General features: G+C 44.2%; 1 protein-coding gene across 8 annotated transcripts in view; it reads left to right on the forward strand.

Annotated features, from left to right (window-relative positions):
* The first annotated feature begins 201 nt into the window (after window positions 1–201).
* Window positions 202–19,429, forward strand: part of RAPGEF1 (Rap guanine nucleotide exchange factor 1) — a 132,040-nt gene continuing 112,812 nt past the window's right edge. For all 8 annotated transcript variants that reach the window (XM_017849912.1, XM_017849914.1, XM_017849917.1 and 5 more), the window contains exon 1: window positions 202–745. In XM_017849912.1, the coding sequence (XP_017705401.1) occupies window positions 682–745 (64 nt within the window). In that variant the 5' untranslated portion in view covers window positions 202–681. The remainder of the gene's footprint in view (window positions 746–19,429) is intronic.

Below are 19,429 nucleotides of genomic sequence, written 5' to 3' on the forward strand. Positions count from 1 at the left end.
GGTTGTAAATTCTTAGCTGTGTTTGTCCCCAAGGTGTTTTCTTCTTTGGAGACTGAGGTGTAGCAGTGTTTTTTGATGTCTTGTTTTGTTTTGTGTTGCCCTTGGAAACACAGCATTAGTGAAATCAGCTTGTTTTCTCTGACAGTACTTGTTACATGGTGCACACTGGTCTGATCGTGGGACTCTGAAATAGAAGGCGTGGCATAAGGGTCTGTGTGAAAATGTTTCTCCTGGCATGCCCCAGAATGGCTCATTGATGACTTTCAGCTTTTTTGATCACCTGATTCCCCATTTCTCCTGCGGGGAAAAGTGGTATTAAAAGTATTTGGACATAAAATTCATCTTTCCAGCCACTGCTGTGCTGGTGAGTAATAAAGTGTCAAAAGGATGACGAGGAAAGAGCTTCTTAATATAGACCATGCCTGAGACACACCGGTAGGGCGATAACAAGCCCTTTCTTCTGACTTCCTCCCTGGGGCCGAAGGGATTTTGAAAGGCAGAAGGCAAAGACTGTTCAGAATGAGATTCCTCAAGCTTCCCTTGTGAGGCTGCCTGGGCTCTGCTGCTGGGTGATTTGGGATGTCCAAGAGATGATCCCCTTTCAGCCAGTGACTCTGTCCTCAGTTGCTGTTCCAGAAAGACGCCGGGGCTGGGAAGGGCCCTGTGTCCTCTGGCTTTAAAATGGGCAATGCTATTGAAAAACAGAAGCCCTTGAAACGAAGTCATCTGTACCCCTGGAAACAAGGTAAGAAAGCCCTGTGCTTCCTTCCCAGGAAGAAGCAAGAGAGCAGTTTTCTCTGAGAGACTGGCCCAGCACCAGAGCTGAAGTGCCTGGGGAATCACTTTCCAGAGCAGAAAGCACTGGTAGTCCAACATGGTTTCAAGGAAATTCACAGTTCTTCTGAGGAATAAGATGATTCCTCTCTCAATATGAGGGCTTGGTTTGGCTGACGGTTTAGGTTCAACTTGAGATGTTTCATTCAGTGCAGTATGTGTCTGTTGAAAATTTTTAATTTTTTTGAGACGGAGCCTCGCTCTGTCACTCAGGCTGGAGTGCAGTGGCACGATCTCGGCTCACTGCACCCTCCGCCTCCCAGGTTCAAGCAATTCTCTGCCTCAGCCTCCTGAGTAGCTGGGATTACAGGCACCCGCCACCACGCCCGGCTAATTTTTGTATTTTTAGTAGAAATGGGGTTTCACCATCTTGGCCAGGCTGGTCTTGAACTCCTGACCTCATGACCCACCTGCCTCCGCCTCCCAGAGTGCTGGGATTACAGGTGTGAGCCAATGCGCGTGGCCGAAAATTTTTACTTTTTTAGAAATATTCCAAGTCAGGCAGGTGCAGGGGCTCACGCCTGTAATCCTGGCACTTTGGGAGGCTAAGGCGGGCAGATCACTTGAGGTCAGGAGTTCGAGTCCAGCCTGGCCAACATGGTGAAACCCCATCTCTACTAATAATACAAAAAGTAGTCAGATGTGGTGGCAGGCACCTGTATTCCTAGCTACAGGATGAGACAGGACAATCGCTTGAACCCAGAATGTGGAGGTTGCAGTAGCTGAGATTGCACCTCTGCACTCCAGCCCGAATGACAGAGTAAAACTGTCTCAAAAAAAAAGAAAAGAAAAGAAAAGAGATATTCCAAGTCAAAGCTTTGATATCTAGTAGTTTGAGGCTTTTGTGATATTTTTGGTTTAGAGAATGTTATTAACAGCTTTTAAATATATAGCACTTCCAAAAGTTCCAAAGTACTTTCAAGGTACTTTCTGTAAAATCTTAACATTTATCCATCCTGGACACCCAGGGAGTGGGATAGCAACCTCTCCTGACACCTGCTCTGTCTTTCTAGGGCTTGGGGTCATGTCAGCTTGAGAAGGAGGAAGTTGGCAGGGCCACAGAGCAGTGCAGTACATTTGGAACTCAAGGACCTTTAATAGTGTGTCAGTGCAGGGCAGTCTTCTGATGCACTCAGCGGCCTTTTTTCATAGTTACTGACCCAGGAGGCCGGCTGGCTGGCAGACATGCCAGAGATGACACATGTGACACTTTACCAGGTCTTTGTCTCCTCTTGCCAGAAGAAGTTGCAGTAGCATTTGACCGGTAGCAAGACAGTTTGTTCACAGCTGCATATATGGGTGTGTTTATGAAAAGAAAAAAAAAATAACTGGAAGAAAATGCATGGAAATGTCAAGAGCAGTTGCTGTTTGTCAAATGATAGATCTTTTTCTCTTGAAAAGCAAGTAGGTGGGATGCTAATTTACTGTCAGGTTCCAGCCCTTCTGACTTTGCATGAGTCATTCTTTTGTCTGACATGTTACTTTGGAAAGGGTAGTCCTTAGCCATCCTTGATTGGATCCTGGTTTGAACAAAACAGCTATTAAAGACATTGGGGGACAGTTCGGGAAATTTGAATATGAACTCCAGGGTGGATTATAATGAGGAACTGTTGTTCATGTGATTATGTGTGATACGGTGCTGAGTCATGTAGGAGTATGTGCTTTTTTGAATAGTCATGCTGAAGTATTTAGGGGTGAATAGTTATGCTGTCTATCATTTACTGTCTAAAATCACAATCACTCTGTGATTTTCCCTGTGTACACATTAATAAATTTGTATGCCTTTTCTCCAATTAAAAACAATACTGTAATCCCAGCACTTTGGGAGGCTGAGGCAGGCAGATCACTTGAGCTCAGGAGTTCGAAACCAAGACCAGCCTGGGCAACATGGCAAAACCCCATCTCTACCAAAAATACAAAAAATTAACCAGGCATGGTGGTGCGCGCATGTAGTCCCAGCTACTCAGGAGGCTGAGATGGGAGGATTGCTTGAACCTAGGAGGCAGAGGTTGCAGTGAGTCGAGATTGCACCATTGCACTCCAGCCTGGGTGACAAAGCAAAACCCCCGTTTCAAAAAAAAAAAAGAATCCCAGGGCACCACCATGACCCTGATCTGCAGCCCACATTCAACGTGGTTGTGAAATGTTGATGAATGAATGATGGCCCCAGGTTCCAGGGCAAGTAGCACTGTCTGTGTCTAGTTTAGGGACAGGCGAATGGGAATCCCGGGCATATCGTTATGTGGATTTGCTACAGGCAGTTGGGACAGCCCAGACGGCCCCTAATTTCTGCCCCGGTGCCCCTGTTTTAGGTGCTTCAGAGAATAAGACTTTAACCAGAGCCAAAGATGATCATGATTAGGAAGGGCAGGCCCAGAGTGCGTTCCAAAGGCAAATTTAAAGGAAACTGTTATCTGCCATTTAGATCATTTACGTGTGTTTCCATGTCATACACTTGGGGAGTTGAAAAGCCGCAGGGGCAGAACACCAATGTGAAAAACATGAATCTCACAGCCTCCACCTGCATTTTATGCTTGCTAGAGAAGCTTCTCTAGTGATTTGAGACAGTGTGGGACACATACCCGATGAGGGGACCACTATACTGTCTGACTTATGGTTCTGGTTTTTATTTTTTGATAGCTCTCAGGACCAACCCCACACAGAAGAAAATGTTTTTTACAATAATGGATGCTCTTCGTGGTTGAGAAATCTGACTCATTTGTATTACCATAGTGAGTTCCAGCAGGCCCCAAACAGAAAAAAATAAGATGGGAAGTGGCACGAGGCAGTGGCTCAAGTGTGATCCTGAGAGTTCCAACCAGAGTTCTGGCCCAGCCCGCTCTCCGACCTTGAACAGATGCATTTTCTAATGCCAAATGCCATGGCTTTCCTTGTCTGCACTGCTTTCAAACTTCCAGCTTCCAGAACAATAAGACTATAAATTACTGTTATTTAAAGGCACCCAAATGTGTGGTACATTGTTATAGCAGCCATAACAAACTAAGATAGTGGGTACAGGTGGGAGAAGCATTGATTATTGATTGTTAACTGTAACTAGGCTTTCCTTGTCTACAGTGGCCTGTTCCAAATGACTGCATCTTATTGTGTTATTTAATTTACATCCGCAGGTTTTTTTTTTTTTTATTATTGATCTGTTTACCACTTGATTGTAAACCACCTGAGGGCAGGAAGTCGCAGGGTTCATTGCTTTGTCCTCGGCACTTGCACAGTGCCTGGCACATGTGCCCTCTGTGAGTGCTCTCTGGCTGTAGTTTTGCTGCTGGTATAAAGGGTAGGCGTATGCCGGGCATGGTGGTTCCTGGTGCACAGTGGACATGCAATAAATAGTGGTTACCAGTGCCAGCAGGTGTATTTGGGACTTGGAAGGTGGCAGGTGGTTATTTGGGACCTGGAAATTGTTCATTCTAGCCTTTCATGGCCCAAAGTAGAAACATTGGAAAATGAAAATAGGTACACCTTCCTCTATCCCACAGCAGTTCTGAGTTTACAAACAGTAAATGTATTGATGATTGTTCAATTGCAAATATTGCTTCACAAAAGCCCCTCTTAAAGAGTCAACATTTAGTCGTTGATTCATACAACTGGAGGAAACTTTGAAATTCAGAGCTAAATTGAACTTCTCTGAAATAGGCTTATAATCCTACCCTCCCAGAGGTAGGCAGGCAGGCACCCTGCCTGACTGGCTCCTTTCCTTCTTTCCTTTCCTTTTATTCCTTCCTTTCCTCTCTTTTTTTTTTTCTCTCTTTGAAAATAATTTGAAGAGTTGCTTACTGTGTTCATTTTGGCTCTTGGGAGTACGGCACTGACAGAAGTTTCCTTGGGAATTAAAAATTGCAGCAGTAATTGCAAATTGAATTGTTATCTCCTTCAAAAATCCCAGCAGCTCCAGGCCATACCAGCCTGGTAAATGGAAATGTTAATGATTTGCATGTTTGTACACAGTGTGGGTGTGAGCGAATGAAATTAACACCCTTAGTAGAAGAGCTGAGTATAAAAAGCTTCAGCCCACAGGCCTTGGTGGATTGTGGGGTTTGCTGTGCTATAAGCAGATTGGCAGGCCCAGTTGGGGCTGGGGTGGCAGGGGTGAGTTAAGGATTTGCCTCAGTTCTGAATGCGAGTGGTTCTTCTGCCATAGGGGCAAATTTAGAAATGTTTGCTTTCCAGCCAGCAAAGGTGTTTAGACTCGCCTCTGCAGACTAGATGGCAAAGTAGCATCTGGTGCAACTGGATGCCCATGTGCCAGCTAATTAATATTGATCCGGAATGCACAAGGGCTGGGTGCTGCAATAACCACCAGCTCAGTGCGTTCTAGCTTCTAAGTAAGGCAAGACAAATTACTTCACATTTCCAGGCCTGTTTCCTGATCTCTAAATGAGATTAATAATAATGCATACTTTGAGGGACTACTGTGAGCACTAATGAGATAATTCACATGAAGGGGTTATAGCCCTTAGCATACAGTGAGCATTTAATGAATAATAGTGATTCTTGTTATGCTTTGCATAGTAGAGAGAACCTTGGATTGACCAGATCCATGGACATGGATTATCTGCCTGTCTTCATCCCAGTCCCAGTGGCTGTATGAGTTTGGGTAACTCTCCACCTGTTTCCATCGCTCAGTTTAATGTATCACATGCCCACTCGTCTTGAAGGACCCCTTGCAGGCCGTGCATCAATGACCATCAGCATTGGTCACATTGCCTTTCAGATCTGCTAGCTCCTGGAGCATTCAGTACCTGCTTAGACAGCCTCAGTTTGGCTGAGCTGAGAGATCACAGGAGAGCTTTTTTTTTTTTTTTTTTTGAGACGGAGTCTCGCTCTGTCACCCAGGCTGGAGTGCAGTGGCTGGATCTCAGCTCACTGCAAGCTCTGCCTCCCGGGTTCACGCCATTCTCCTGCCTCAGCCTCCCGAGCAGCTGGGACTACAGGCGCCCGCCACCTCGCCCGGCTAGTTTTTTGTATTTTTTCAGTAGAGACGGGGTTTCACCGTGTTAGCCAGGATGGTCTCGATCTCCCGACCTCGTGATCCGCCCGTCTCGGCCTCCCAAAGTGCTGGGATTACAGGCTTGAGCCACCGCGCCCGGCAGGAGAGCTTTTTATGGTGTTGAATTTCTTTGAAAATTTCTTTAGAACTCTGGAGCCCAGGTGCCAGGGTGGAGTCTTTGTTCTCCCACTTTCTAGTTGGCTGACCTTCAGCAAGTTACTTAATTTCTGGGCCTCAATTTCCTCATCTGCAAATAGTGCCCACTTCCTAGGGAGATGTGAGGATGAAGGAGTCTGTCCATGCAAAGTGCTTAGGACGGTGCCTGGCTTGCAGTCAGTATCCAGTCAATGTTTATTATTGTTATTACTTTTGGGTCACATACAGCGAAGTTACGTTTGATTTTGGTTGAAATGATGTTACATTATTAAAGAAAAACATTGGAGCAAACAGACACAATGCAAACAAGAAAATGCATGTTGAGTGTCTAAGCCTAAAAGACATAAAAGACTGGGCATGATGGCTCGCTCACACCTATAATCCCCGCACTTTGGAAGGCTGAGGTGGGAGGATTGCTTGAGCTCAGGAGTTCAAGACCAGCCTGGACAACATAGTGAGACCCTGTCTGCAAAAAATTTTTAAAAATAAAATTAAATTAACTGGGCGTGGTGGCACACATTCAGTGGCATGATCATGACTCACTACAGCCTCTGCCTCCTGGACTTAGGTGATCCTCCCTGTGTGTCAGCCTGGGTGAGCTGAGGTCCTGTCTTAAAATGAATGAGTGACCTAAAACATAGTAAGGCGGCAAAAGTGTTAGTTGGTGCCATTATTCTTTTTCAGAGTGGCTGCACACGATGCATATTTTTCATAGAGTTGTCAACATGTGCGAATAATTTTGCTTTTTTTTTCTTTTAATTTTATGCTTCTATGTGGTCTTCATATCTACTATGACTGTGACATGCCACCATGTTACTGTTCCGTAACTTATGAAATCATTCACCCGCTGTTGAATACTGAAATTATTTCCACTTTTTACAGGTCAGGCAGCAGTAAGTAGCTTCATTAATAATAGTTTTGTGATTCTGTTGGATCATGTCCTTAGGATAAGTTCCCAGTGTAAAGTTCCCAAGCCAGGAACATAGAAATAGCTTTAAGGATCTTGCCTTGTTGTTTTCCAAAAGTGATGCATTTTCATGAGTGATGTATACATTTACCAGTTATTCACAAGCACATCAGTGCTGAATATTATTTTGAAATCATTCCTCTTGTAAAACGTAAACTACACTTACAAACGCCATTTTGATGAATTATCTGATGGCATGGGACTCAGAGAAAGGGTATGGGAAGTTCAAAAGCCATTATCAGTGTTAAGAATCCGTTTCGTTAGAAAATTCTAATTTCCCACAGTCATTTGCTTAGGGCTTGACTCAATCTCATTCAAGTGCTGAGTTTCGTAGAAAAGAGACATGAGGCCTTATTTAAGCGTACCCAATTACCATCACAACTTTTTGTCTTCTGCCTCCCAGAGAGCAGTGATTATTAAATACTTAGTTTCTTCACATGAAAGAGACAGAGTGAACCCAGAAGTGTTATTGACATCGTTAATGTAATGCTTACTGTTAGGCAGTGTGACTAATGACCCAACAATCCCTCTTCGCTGCTTCTGTAGAGGGCTAACCATTTCCCCAACTGCATATGTATGACAAGAGCATCAATTTCGTTGTTAGGAAAATACATTAAACAGCTTGCTGGGAGGGTGGTTTGAATCAACTAGTGCAGAGGGTCAGGGTGTTGGAGTGAATATAATGGACAAGGCCATTGGTTCATCAGTGAGCTTAGAAGCCGTATTGGGATGTAGTCATAAACTGGTTTGGGGTAGGAGAAGAAGGTAAACAAGGCCGGGCGCAGTGGCTCACGCCTGTAATCCCAGCACTTTGGGAGGCCGAGGCGGGCGGATCACAAGGTCAGGAGATCGAGACCATCCTGGCTAACACGGTGAAACCCTGTCTCTACTAAAAAATACAAAAAACTAGCCGGGCGAGGTGGCGGGCGCCTGTAGTCCCAGCTACTTGGGAGGCTGAGGCAGGAGAATGGTGTGAACCCGGGAGGCGGAGCTTGCAGTGAGCTGAGATCCGGCCACTGCACTCCAGCCTGGGTGACAGAGCGAGACTCCGTCTCAAAAAAAAAAAAAAGAAGGTAAACAAAAGATTATTTAACATGACTTTGGAGTCACAGATGTCTTGAGCTAGAAGAGAAGAGTAAAAATCTCAAATTATTCCCTAATTTTGCCAGTGAAGAAATTGAGGCTTCTAGAAGTGAAGTAACTTGTCTGAAGCCCGGCAGCTAGTATGTGGCTTTGTGTCTCCTAAGTTAGGATAGCAATATAACAGTGATATAGTAATGCATGTAATAATATAAAGCCATACAACATATTGTATATGTTATGATTTTATATTTACATGTTACAGAATATTCAATACATTGTATATGCAATCCCTTATGTATTGTATTGTATATAATATGTGATACAATAATATATGTAACAATGATACAATAATAACATATTGGGATACAGTATTACAATAATGCCTGTGGCTTCCTTTTTGCCAGGCGTGGCACTGAAAGGTCTGTTTATATTAGGAGCTTCCATTTGGGAGCAGTTGATAGGTAACTAAAGTGTCCCAGAAATGGGTTTTTTCTTAAGTGAAAGATCAGATGTTGGAAATGGAAACCCTAAGTGTGACAGAATTTTTCTCATGAGAAGTGTGGGTATAGTTTTGGGTGTGGGTAAGAAAAGGGAAGGAAACTTCATTCTGTCATCAGATACCTCCAAATTTAGAACAATATCTATCGTAGCCATTGGCTTTCGGATATGCTTTACCCTGGGAACATGCGTAAAATACATTTCCGTGTTGGGCTATTTCTTTCCCAGCTGTGTAGAGGGTGTCACCATTATTTTAGATAATAGCCATGGCCAGTGGCCACTTTATCTCTAATCACTTTTCCAATCACTTTTCGCTGATTGCTTCTAAGGCATTTCATTTCAGATGTTACTTTTTGCTGAAATACCTGGGTGGCTGTTTCAGGGGCCTCATGGACTACCAAGGAGTTTGCCCCCAGGGGTTGGTGAACTTCTAAAAGCCCCAAGTTGTGAATATTTTACGCTTTGCAGGCCCAAGAAGCAAAATTAAGACTATTATATAGATATCCATAAAACCGTTTAAAGTGAAATCATTTAAAAATATGAAAACCATTCTTCACTTGCAGGCTACGAACAAGCAGCCTGCACAGACAGGTCCGGGTGAACTTGGGCTGTGGGCAGGAGTTTGCCAGTCCCTGACCTGCAGTGTGGCTTTGGTTCGGGTGTTCTCTGCAGTCATTCTTACTCTGGAATCCAGAAGCAGGTCACTCATCAGTTTAAAAAGGTCAAAGAATCTTGTGATTTTTGGGCCAGAAGACGACTGAACCATGACTCCCCCCCGAGCTGCCTCCTGTTTGACTGGGGTCGTTCAGCGAGCCTTCTGGCTTCTCCGGCAAACACACATTCAGGTCTCCATCTATGCAAATGGAGACCTCCTTCTCCTTCTCACCACTGTAAGGAGAAATAGACAGTGGAAGTTTTGTAGAACCTCGTGATTAACTATAGAGGCTTTCAGCATTTTTCCTTTACCATTAAATGGGGCACTGTACTAAAAAAAATTCTATTGTTTCTATATTTGTTCATTTATTGATTGGATGTTCATTCATCCAACAAATGTTTATTGAACAGGTCCTATGTCACCACTGTTCCAGGCACGGGGGGTATCTAATGAGGAAAATAAGACAACTCTGCCCTCTGGAGTTTTTAGTTTACATGTGAACAAGTATAATATTGTAGGCTTTTGGATGACAAGTATAATATTGTGTCCTATAGAGGAGCTAGGGAAGGGGACAGGATGCCGGGGGAAGAGGGTTGTTAGTTTTACGTGTGATGGAAAGGGAGAGTGATCAGAAATAAGGAGCAGAAGCCCATGTGTTGCAGATGTCTGGGCAGGCGTGCTCCGGAAAAGGAAGAGGTGGCACAGAAGTCCCGAGCTGGGAGTGTGTGACTAGGGCGGAGGCTGGAGACCCATGGCAGATGAGGCCAGGCCTTGAGATGACTGTAAGGACTTGGAAGGAAAAGCCAGTGGGATTTGCTGAGGGGTTGAGTATGGGGTGCAAGAGAGAAAGAGGAGTCTAGGACGACCCCAGTGGTTTTGGCCTGAGCATCAGAAGGTTGATGTTCGAAGCAGGAGTGCTCCAGTGGCACAGATTGTGGGGGACGACTGGGGCTGTGTGGGTACAGAGTGAGTTTGAGGTGCCTGTCAGAGATCAAGGAGGTGGCCATTAGGCTATTAAAATCTGGAGTTCAGAAAAGAAATGTAGGCTTTTTTGAGAGTTGTTGACATAAAGACGGTGTTTAAAGCTATGAGACTGGGTGAGATTACCAGCAAGTGAGTCAGAGAAGAGCAGGGGCCATAGCCTGAGCCCCAGAGCACTCCAGCATTAGGAGGTGGAGGAGATGAGGGAGCACCAGCAGAAACCTCGAAAGACCTTCCAGGAAGGTAGGGGGAAAGCAGTAGATTGGTGTTCAGAAGCCAACTGCAGGAAGTGTTCCTGAGGAGGAGGCTGAGAGGGGGCTGCGGTGACACATGATGCTGACTGCGTCAAGTCACGTGAGGGCCAAGACTTGGCCTTGGCATTCAGTAACATAGTGGTCACTGGAGACCTCGACAAGAAGTGTCAGTGGGGCCAGGCGCGGTGGCTCATGCCTGTAATCCCAGCACTTTGGGAGGCCGAGGCAGGCGGATCACCTGAGGTCGGGAGTTTGAGACCAGCTTGACCAACATAGAGAAACCCCATCTTTACTAAAAATACAAAATTAGCCGGGCATAGTGGCACATGCCTGTAATCCCAGCTACTTGGGGCGCTGAGGCGGGAGAATCACTTGAACCTGGGAGGCAGAGGTTGCAGTGAGCAGCCAAGATCATGCCATTGCACTCCAGCCTGGACAACAAGAGCGAAACTCCGCCTCAAAAAAAAAAAAAAAAAAGTGTCAATGGAGTGTTGAATATGAAAGTGTTAAAGAACAAGCAGAGGAGAATTGGCCACAGGGAGCGTGGGCCCTTCTTAGAGTTTTGCTGAAAGCAGGAGTGAAGACACAAGGTGGTAGTTGTTAAGGGTATTGGAGTCAAGGGAAAGTTTTATTTATAAAGGGTGAAATAATGGCAAGGTTGCGTGCTGATGGGAATGACCTGGTAGAGATGGAAACATCGCTCAAGACCAGGAGACTGGCCGGACAAGAGAGAAGTCCTGATTATCAGCTGCGGCGCATTGAGTATTACTCCAGTGATTGCTGACAAATCACCCCGGTATTTAGGGAGCTTAAAGAACAACTGGGCACCTAGTTTACACTTCTGCAGCTGGCAGTTCAGGCTGGACTGCTGGGCTCCTGGTCTTGCCTAGGGTCCCTCAAATGTCTACAATCAGCAGATGGGAGGGCTTATTCCTGGGCCTCAGGCTAGCCCAGGTTCCCTCGCCTGGTGGAGTTGCCCACCTCAGAGGCGGGGTGGGGGGCTGAGGCCCCAGGTCAGAAACCGCACAGTCACCTCCACTTCTTTTCATTGGCTAAAGCAGGCCACAGGCCAGCCCAGATTCAAGGGGAAGGGAGAGAGGACCTGCCCCCTCCCTTTACCCGTCCTTCTAACAGGAGAGTGCAGAGTCATCTAGCCAAGCTGTGGGTGTAAGGAGCAGGGAATCATTTGGCCATTACTGCAAACAATCTGTCACAGCTGTCTGTGAGCTAAGCATGTTGCTTTCGATCATCACAAGAGTTCTTTGGGGTAGGTAGTATGATTTTGATTTTACAGATGAGAAAACCAGGTCACCAAGTGTCCAGTAACTTGTTCAAGATCATGCAGCTAGTAAGTGGCAGAATTGGGACCTAAACTGGTCTCTGACGTCAAAGCCCCTTTCTTCCCTGTTCTCCCTTCCTGGAAGTGTCTGTTTACAAGGGTAGACTAGAGGGCCCCTCCTCCCTTTGCTTGTCAGGCATGAGAATAATATTTTGGTGGATGATGATTATCTCATAATCAGGGCGGACTGAGGGAAGTGGTCATCTTGTTATGGCGTGCATGTTTACTGTACAGGGATTGGACAACTCTATTTATGAGAATCCCATTGAGGTCACAGTGGTGTGTTACTGACAGAGATTCATGTCTCTGCTCGCAGCTGGTCCCTCAGTGTTCTTTGACAGTCTTTGCCCTTGTCCTTGGTCAGCTGACTCTCCTGTCCAGATAGTCACACATGTTCCCCTTCACGCCCCACTTTGTTCCAGGCCTCTGATTTCCTCTGCCTTTACCCTGGCCCCTCTTTCTGTCCCTGACACAGGTACACTCAGCCTCTAGTCCAGGTTCCCTCTGCCCAGGTCCTCTTCCCTCCAGAACTTGTCATAATCAACTGTCTTTTCAACTAAGTGGACTTCAAACTTTCCAAGAGTAGAATCCAAAATGTGGGAAAATTTGAATTAGCATCAGGGAACTTTGGCTCTGCCACTGGTTGTATAAGTCTTGAGCAGGTCCTGTACCCTCAGGTTCACGAATCTGGGAAGAGTGGGCACCTTGAGCCATCTCCAAGGCCATTCAGGGAGAGCGAGATCTCTTTATGTCTGCCTTGGAAACCCTTGGCCTAGAGCTCAGTTCTGTTGCAGCGGCTGCAGTGTGTCCTGGGTGTATACCTGACAGCCCTGCATTTTGCTGCAAGAGCTGCAGCCTTCTCTCTGCCCTCTCCTAATTCAAGTGTCAAAACCTTGTTGGCCCCAGAGCTAGAGCACCTGCCAGCCACTTCGCTCATTTAGGAAAGCAGGAGGTAGGTCCTGTGCTGAGTCCACAATCTCAGCAAAAACCTCAGTGAAAATGTTTTCCAACTGTCTTTGGATAGAGGGAGCAGAGCAGTGAGTAATTAGGTTCAATCACCCATTTCAAGTCTCTGTGACCCTGGTTATATAGGGAGCCCGGAACTGGGCCCTTCTTGGAGTCCCTGGGTTGGGATCTGAGCCAGCTGAGTGTGAGGGAGGGAGGGAGCGAGAAGGGATGGAGGAGAAGCCTGAGCCAGTGGAGGGCTGCTGTCTCTGCTGCGCTTTCAGCAAACTGATCTCAGGCATGACATTCAGGATGCAGAGTTGCTCCTTACTTTTTTATGTAGCTTGCTACGAGAAAATAGTCCTGCTACTTATGTATCAATGTAATCTTGGGGACATTACTTCATTTCTGTCAGCCTCAATTTACTCATCTGTAAAATGAAGGCACCTGCCTTAGCGTATGAGGCGTGAATGCAAGAATACTTGACAATACTTGGCATAGAGTTAGCCCTCGATAAATTTCAGCTGCCATTGTTATTATAGAACCTTCACATTTTGTTGTGTTTATATTGTAAATCATTGGTTAAAGATGTTTTTATTGTCATGCTAGCTCCGTACTTTCAAGATGCATCCTTGTAGTATTTCTTACCCATTTAGTTATTGATTCACTGAGTTGGTATTTATCAGACACCTTATGGACAAGGAACCCTTGATTATTATCTTTCTGTTCAGGTTATGATAAGCTGTTCATTTCTTAGCACTTGCCACTATGATATTCAGAGCTACAGTTCACTGAGCACCTGTTTCAATAGAGTTGCTCACTGGAGAGATAGATTCTAACGTCAGAGCATAAAGAGAACATGGCACAGAGGAAGAATTAGCCTTGAAAGATCCCTTAAATCGTCTGTAAAGTACAGTGTACATCGGAGGTCATCAGACTTTTTCTATAAAGACCATATAGTACATATTTTAAGCTTTGCAGGCCACATGTGGTCTCTGTCACATATGCTTCTTTATTTTCCTTTTTATAGCCCTTTAAGATGGAAAAACCTTTTGTTAGCTCTGGGCCCTTAAAAAATAGGCCTTTGTCTACATGAACAGACTGTGTGGTATGTCTTCTCTAGGATGGTCCAGGGGTCCCCGCCTCCTGGTATTCACACGCAGGTGTCATCCCCTCCCTCTCTGCATCGGGGCTGGTCTTGTGACCAGTAGAATACAGCAGAAGTCATACAAGATGTTGTAGCTTCCGCCAGCCTGTCTCTCTTGGATCCCGGGCCCTGGGGGAGATCAGCTGTCCTGTGGTGAGGCGAGGCCACAGGTGAGGGTCTGTGACTCCAACTAGCAGCCCACAGGGAAGGGAAGCAGCTCTTCCAGCCCCAGTCAGGCCTCAGGTGACTGCAGCTTCACGAGACGTCTTCCTGAGCCAGAACTATCCAGCTTGTGTCAGTCACTCTGCCTTTCAGTTCATTATAAAATCCACAGCAGGGAACAGGGTGCAGTGAGGAGTTCTAAAGAATGCCTGCTTGCCTGCAGAGTTACTTTGATTTTTTATTTAAGTGTCTGCTGGTTACACTTGTCCACAAATCTGTTTATGGAGAAGATGAGATGGGAACACGTCATTCATGGGTGTTCTCATTATCATGCATCTCTTGGAGTTTCCATCATTCCAGCCAGAGAGAACATTTACCATTCAGCAGATGGCTGCATATAGACATTTAAGTTAAGTTTCCTGAGGGAGTGATGCACCTTTTCTGGATGAGCCAGACATTGAGGTACACCACTCAGTCCTTGGCAGCAGCCCCTACTAAGGTCAGGATTGGTGGCTAAACATCTAACTTGATCCAACTCACTCCTGATGCCCCCGCCTCCACTGATACCCAGTGTGGCCTCTGCTGTAACACAGCAGTGCGCTTGCGATCTGGGGAGAGCTTTTGCTTTCACATTGAATAGCTTCAGATGGCTTTGCTCTTTTTCCGTTATGCCGAGAGGCCCTTCTACACTAAATGGCTCATCCATGGGTAGCTACCATTGACCTCTATCGTGTGGCCTGCTTTGGGAAGACAAGCTGGGTCAATTGGTTCTGCCTCAGAAATTTGAAACCGAACACGGAGAGGCATTCTAATCATTGGCGGGGATTTGAGCTAAAGAATCTACAGAATTGGAACCAGGCAGCCTCTGTGTGCTTCCAAATTATGAGAGAATAGTAACTCAGAAGAAGCACGTTCATGCATTTATCTGATGAACATTGATAAGGCACATGCCAGGCCTTGTTTTAGCCACTTGGGTTCCAGATCTCCTCATGAAACCTATATTCCTAGTAGGGGAAAATACACAATAGACAATCAACATTATCCATTAGTGAGCTGCATGTAAAGAAAGTGTGAAGGTGATGAGTGCTGTAGGAAGGAGGATAAGGGGGCATCAGGAATTCCAGGGATCGTGGGGTCAGGTTGCAGAGCTAAAGAGGGTGTCCGGGGTGGCCTCATTGAAAGGTGAGATCTGCATCAAGTCTTGAGAAGGTGAGGGAGCTGGCGAAGCAGATAACTGGGGCACAGGCATGCCAGGCAGGGGGACCTGGTAGGTATTGAAGGAACAGCACGAGACCAGTGTGACTGGAGCAGAGTGAGCGAGAGCGTGCCAGCCTTGGAGGTCATTGCAAGATTACATTTCTGTTTCATTTTAACAAACCTTTGAGCACCTGCTCTGTGTCAAGTAGTATTTGGCACAAAGCTTTTCAAACCTGGGTTCCTCATCTGAACCACATAATACAGAACTCTGTGACTATTCAGCTCTTCAGCTCTTCCAGGAGTGTGACACAGCTGATGCTTTCTGGATGCGTGGAAGAGAAATTCATTCAGTACATCCAGTGCATGCCCTTAGGGTATTAGGCCTCATTCTCTGCTGGAACCCTGACTGAAAAAGGCAGAATTCCTCCCCCAGCCCCTGCCCTGTAATTACAGACTAGTAAATACTATGAAAGATCAGAAGTAGGATCTGAAGGGTAAGTCAGAGTTAACTAGGTGAAATGTGAGGTGGGCCCTTGGGGAGGGAGAGGATACTGTCTAGGTGAGAAAACAGTGGGCAGAGACCTGAGGGAAAGGTGGGAGAGGGGGTGAGATGGATTTTGTAGGGCCTGTCAAAGCCTTGAGTTTAAGAGCACTTAAACTCAAGCTCAAGCTAAATAGCCATTAAGTGTTTGGGAGTTGAGAGAGAGAGAGAGAGAGAGAGGGAGAAGCGAGCAAGAGCGAGAGCGCCTCGGAAAGTCAAGAATGGAATTCTTAGGCTACCTTGTATTTGCAGGCAGACGATGGCAGCTTGGATAAGGGTGGTGGCAGTGGGACAGATTCCCTGGATATAATGGAAACTCCAAGAGGACTTGGGAATGGATGGGATCTGGGATTTGAAAAGGTATTGTCAAAAGACAACATTATCCTGCCAAGTGAAAAAGGCAGGCATAAGCAAGGAAAAATCAAGAGGAGTCAGAGTCTCATTATGATAAAACATCTTGTTCTGATGTCTTGGGAAAAGCTGTCCACAGCATGAAGTTGTCAGCTCCTTGTCCTGGTTTGCAGTTTGACTGCCTGTGAGTATAACATCTGGTGTTTGGGTGAACTCTCTGTGGCCTACATATCAGGTATGAGACCTGTCCCTCACAATATACATGGAGTTGTCAAGCTCCAGCTTGTGGGGCTTGTGGGACAGAGCAGTTCTTGTTCGTATTTGGAGAGTTGTAGCCAGATGTTTCCAAATAGGAAAGTAGAAGAATTCCGGATCCAGTTCAGTCTACAAATAGTAAAAACTCAAAAACAACGAACAGGGCTACAATCTAATAACAGGTGTACTATAGTTTTTCTTCTGAAACATAGTTTTTTCCCTACAGTCACCCTCATTTCTACTAAAGATAATCAAAGCAAGGTGAATTTTTTTTTGCAAAATAAGCTTAGTCTCGTCAAATTTGACCTGATTATTCACACAACTCCAGTAACGCTAGTGATTGATCACAAAGTTTGCTTTGCTGGAACTTTGGATAAGAAATCTCAGATTGAACTTTTAAAGGACTCTCAAAGCTAGGAAGCCAAACTGATATTTCCAACTATATTCTGTTATGACAGCAGACTCATATTGAACTTAATGGAAATAACAATATTAACGCAAAGATAAGAAGAGTCACAAATAGTTTCCGAATTCTGGAGAGATTAGGTAGGGAGAAAACATAAATATTTAGTTTTTGTTCATAAGAGTAAAACTTTACCAAATTGCTGAAAGCTAATATAAGGAAAAGGTTTTTTTTTTTTTAATCTAAGAAATAAAATGCCAGCAATGTGTCAAATTAAAACCGTAAAACCCACAATTATTATTTATCATTTTATTCCGTTTCATGTCATTAATTTTTGTTCTGCTTGATCTTGGTCAGTAGTTTCACGAGCCCATCAGTTTCTTTATTAGAGTTATGGAAACGTTTACCCAGTCCAATGGTATGATCTTAAAGTTATCAGAGACCTCTTTCCGTGAATCTCCTTGAAAACACAACATTTTAGGATTATAGTTGCTTGCAAAAAGCATTGAGAAAAGCATCAGAATAAAGCTATTAACCGTGGATAACAAGACTTAAAGCGACCATGATTAGAGATCTGATGAGGGTTCATTATAATAATTCCGTTGACAAGGAAATTTGGCTGTTCCTGTGGCATACAGCAAGTTATCATGATAACCAGAATTATGACTGCCAACATATCAGATGATCAGATAAGCCTAATTGGAGTAATGTCTCTCTTTTTCAAGGTGAGGGACTCGCCCTTGGATGTTTTCTGCTGGCCCAGCTGAGAAACCTCAGAGTGAATGTGAGGTCAGAGAGACTTAATCTAAAATTGATTTTGGGAGGTTTGTCAAAAATATCAACAGGTTTAAAACAATTAAAATAGTATCACAGGTCATTGTGGAAATAATAGTTGTTCATTTAACCAGTGATCATTAAAAGACTTCAGGAGACAAAGTAAGTTACATAGTTGTCAGCAAAAACTTACCTCCTTTAATATTGAGAAGACTCACGTTTCTTAAGTAATCAAAGGCCTAATAAAAGAAAACACAAAGCACAAAAAATTGTCTTGATAAAATGCAAAATCTTTATTTCCTAGGCCAATTATCTAGAAGGAAAGAAAAACCTTTCGCCATTTCTTATTAAGAGTAAATCAATACTCCAAGAAAGCCTTGAGAAAAGCATCAGAATAAAGCAATTAACTGTAGATGACAAGACTTAAAATGACCGTGATTACCTCGTGTTAACAGAGAGAACCAAATTCTATTTAACATCTTTTTATTTTATTTATTTTTCTGAGACAGAGTCTCGCTTTGTCTCCTAGGCTGGAGTGCAGTGGCACAATCTCGGCTAACTGTAGCCTCCACCTCCCAGGGTCCCACCTCTGCCTTCTGAGTATCTGGGATGACAGGTGTACATCACCACGCCTGACTAATTTTGTATACTTTTTTTGGTAGAGATGAGATTTTGCCATGTTGCCCAGGCTGGTCTCCAAATCCTAGGCTATGGCGATCTGCCCTCCTTGGCTTCCCAAAGTGCTAGGATTACAGATGTTAGCCACCGTGCCTGGCCCATCAGTGTACTTTTGATATTAATGCTCAATTTTTAGAAAAAAAAGTTTTAGAAAAAATTGGATGTTATAATTTCCTTTTAATTTTAGTTTGATCAAACATAAAATTCCTTTCACAAGATTCATCTTCCACAAACCTTTTACCATTTCCTGATCAATTCCATTTGTCCTCTAATGTTCCTCTTTCTCATTTTGGAAGAACCATCACTCTACTGTAGAAAGAAAAAATTACTTTCTTTTTCCCTTAACAAAGTCTTATACTTTATAACTTCCTATTTAAAACGTCTCTTATTTCCCTCACATACAGAGTTATTTCCTTCTAGTTTTAATGGTCATCTATTAATTAGACTTTTTAACTCTTGGTAGCCTTAATTTCTAGTGAAAACTAGGGAGTGAGCAGATTTAAACTGTTTTATATCAGCATTTTGTACATGAGCACCATTTCTTAATGTTTAGGAACATGTGCCCTAGTAATACATTTTTCATGTTTATTAACAGACTCTCAAGGCCTACATGTACTTAATTTATGCCATATAAAAATAAGATGCCAAAATACATATACTTTACATTTATATTCAGATACTAATGTTTCAGTATTTTAACTTATTTAGAAACAACTCAGACATTTCATAACTATTACTTAATTTAACATAACTTGACTTTAAGATTTCAAGTTACTGGCTGGACGCAGTGGCTCACGCCTGTAATCCTAGCACTTTGGGAGGCCGAGGCGGATGGATTGCCTCAGCTCAGGAATTGGAGACCAGCTTGGGCAACACAGTGAAACCCCATCCCTACTAAAATACAAAAAATTAGCCGGGCATGGTGGCAGGCACCTGTAGTCCCAGCTACTCGGAAGACTGAGTCAGGAGAATCGCTTGAACCCAGGAGGCAGAGGTTGCAGTGAGCCGAGGTCGCAGCACTGCACTCCAGCCCAGGCAATAGAGCAAGACTGTGTCTCCAAAAAAAAAAAAAGAAAAGAAAAAAAAGATTTTCAAGTTACTGAAAAGGATTTTTGAAACTATGATTTAATTCATCTATAAACCTTTATCCCCTTTACATTGACCTAATTTAGTCATTCTTTTTTTTTTTTTTTTTTTTTTTTTT

Source organism: Rhinopithecus bieti, unplaced genomic scaffold (genome assembly GCF_001698545.2).
Source record: "Rhinopithecus bieti isolate Rb0 unplaced genomic scaffold, ASM169854v2 scaffold_31823, whole genome shotgun sequence".
Classification (NCBI taxonomy): Eukaryota; Metazoa; Chordata; class Mammalia; order Primates; family Cercopithecidae; genus Rhinopithecus; species Rhinopithecus bieti.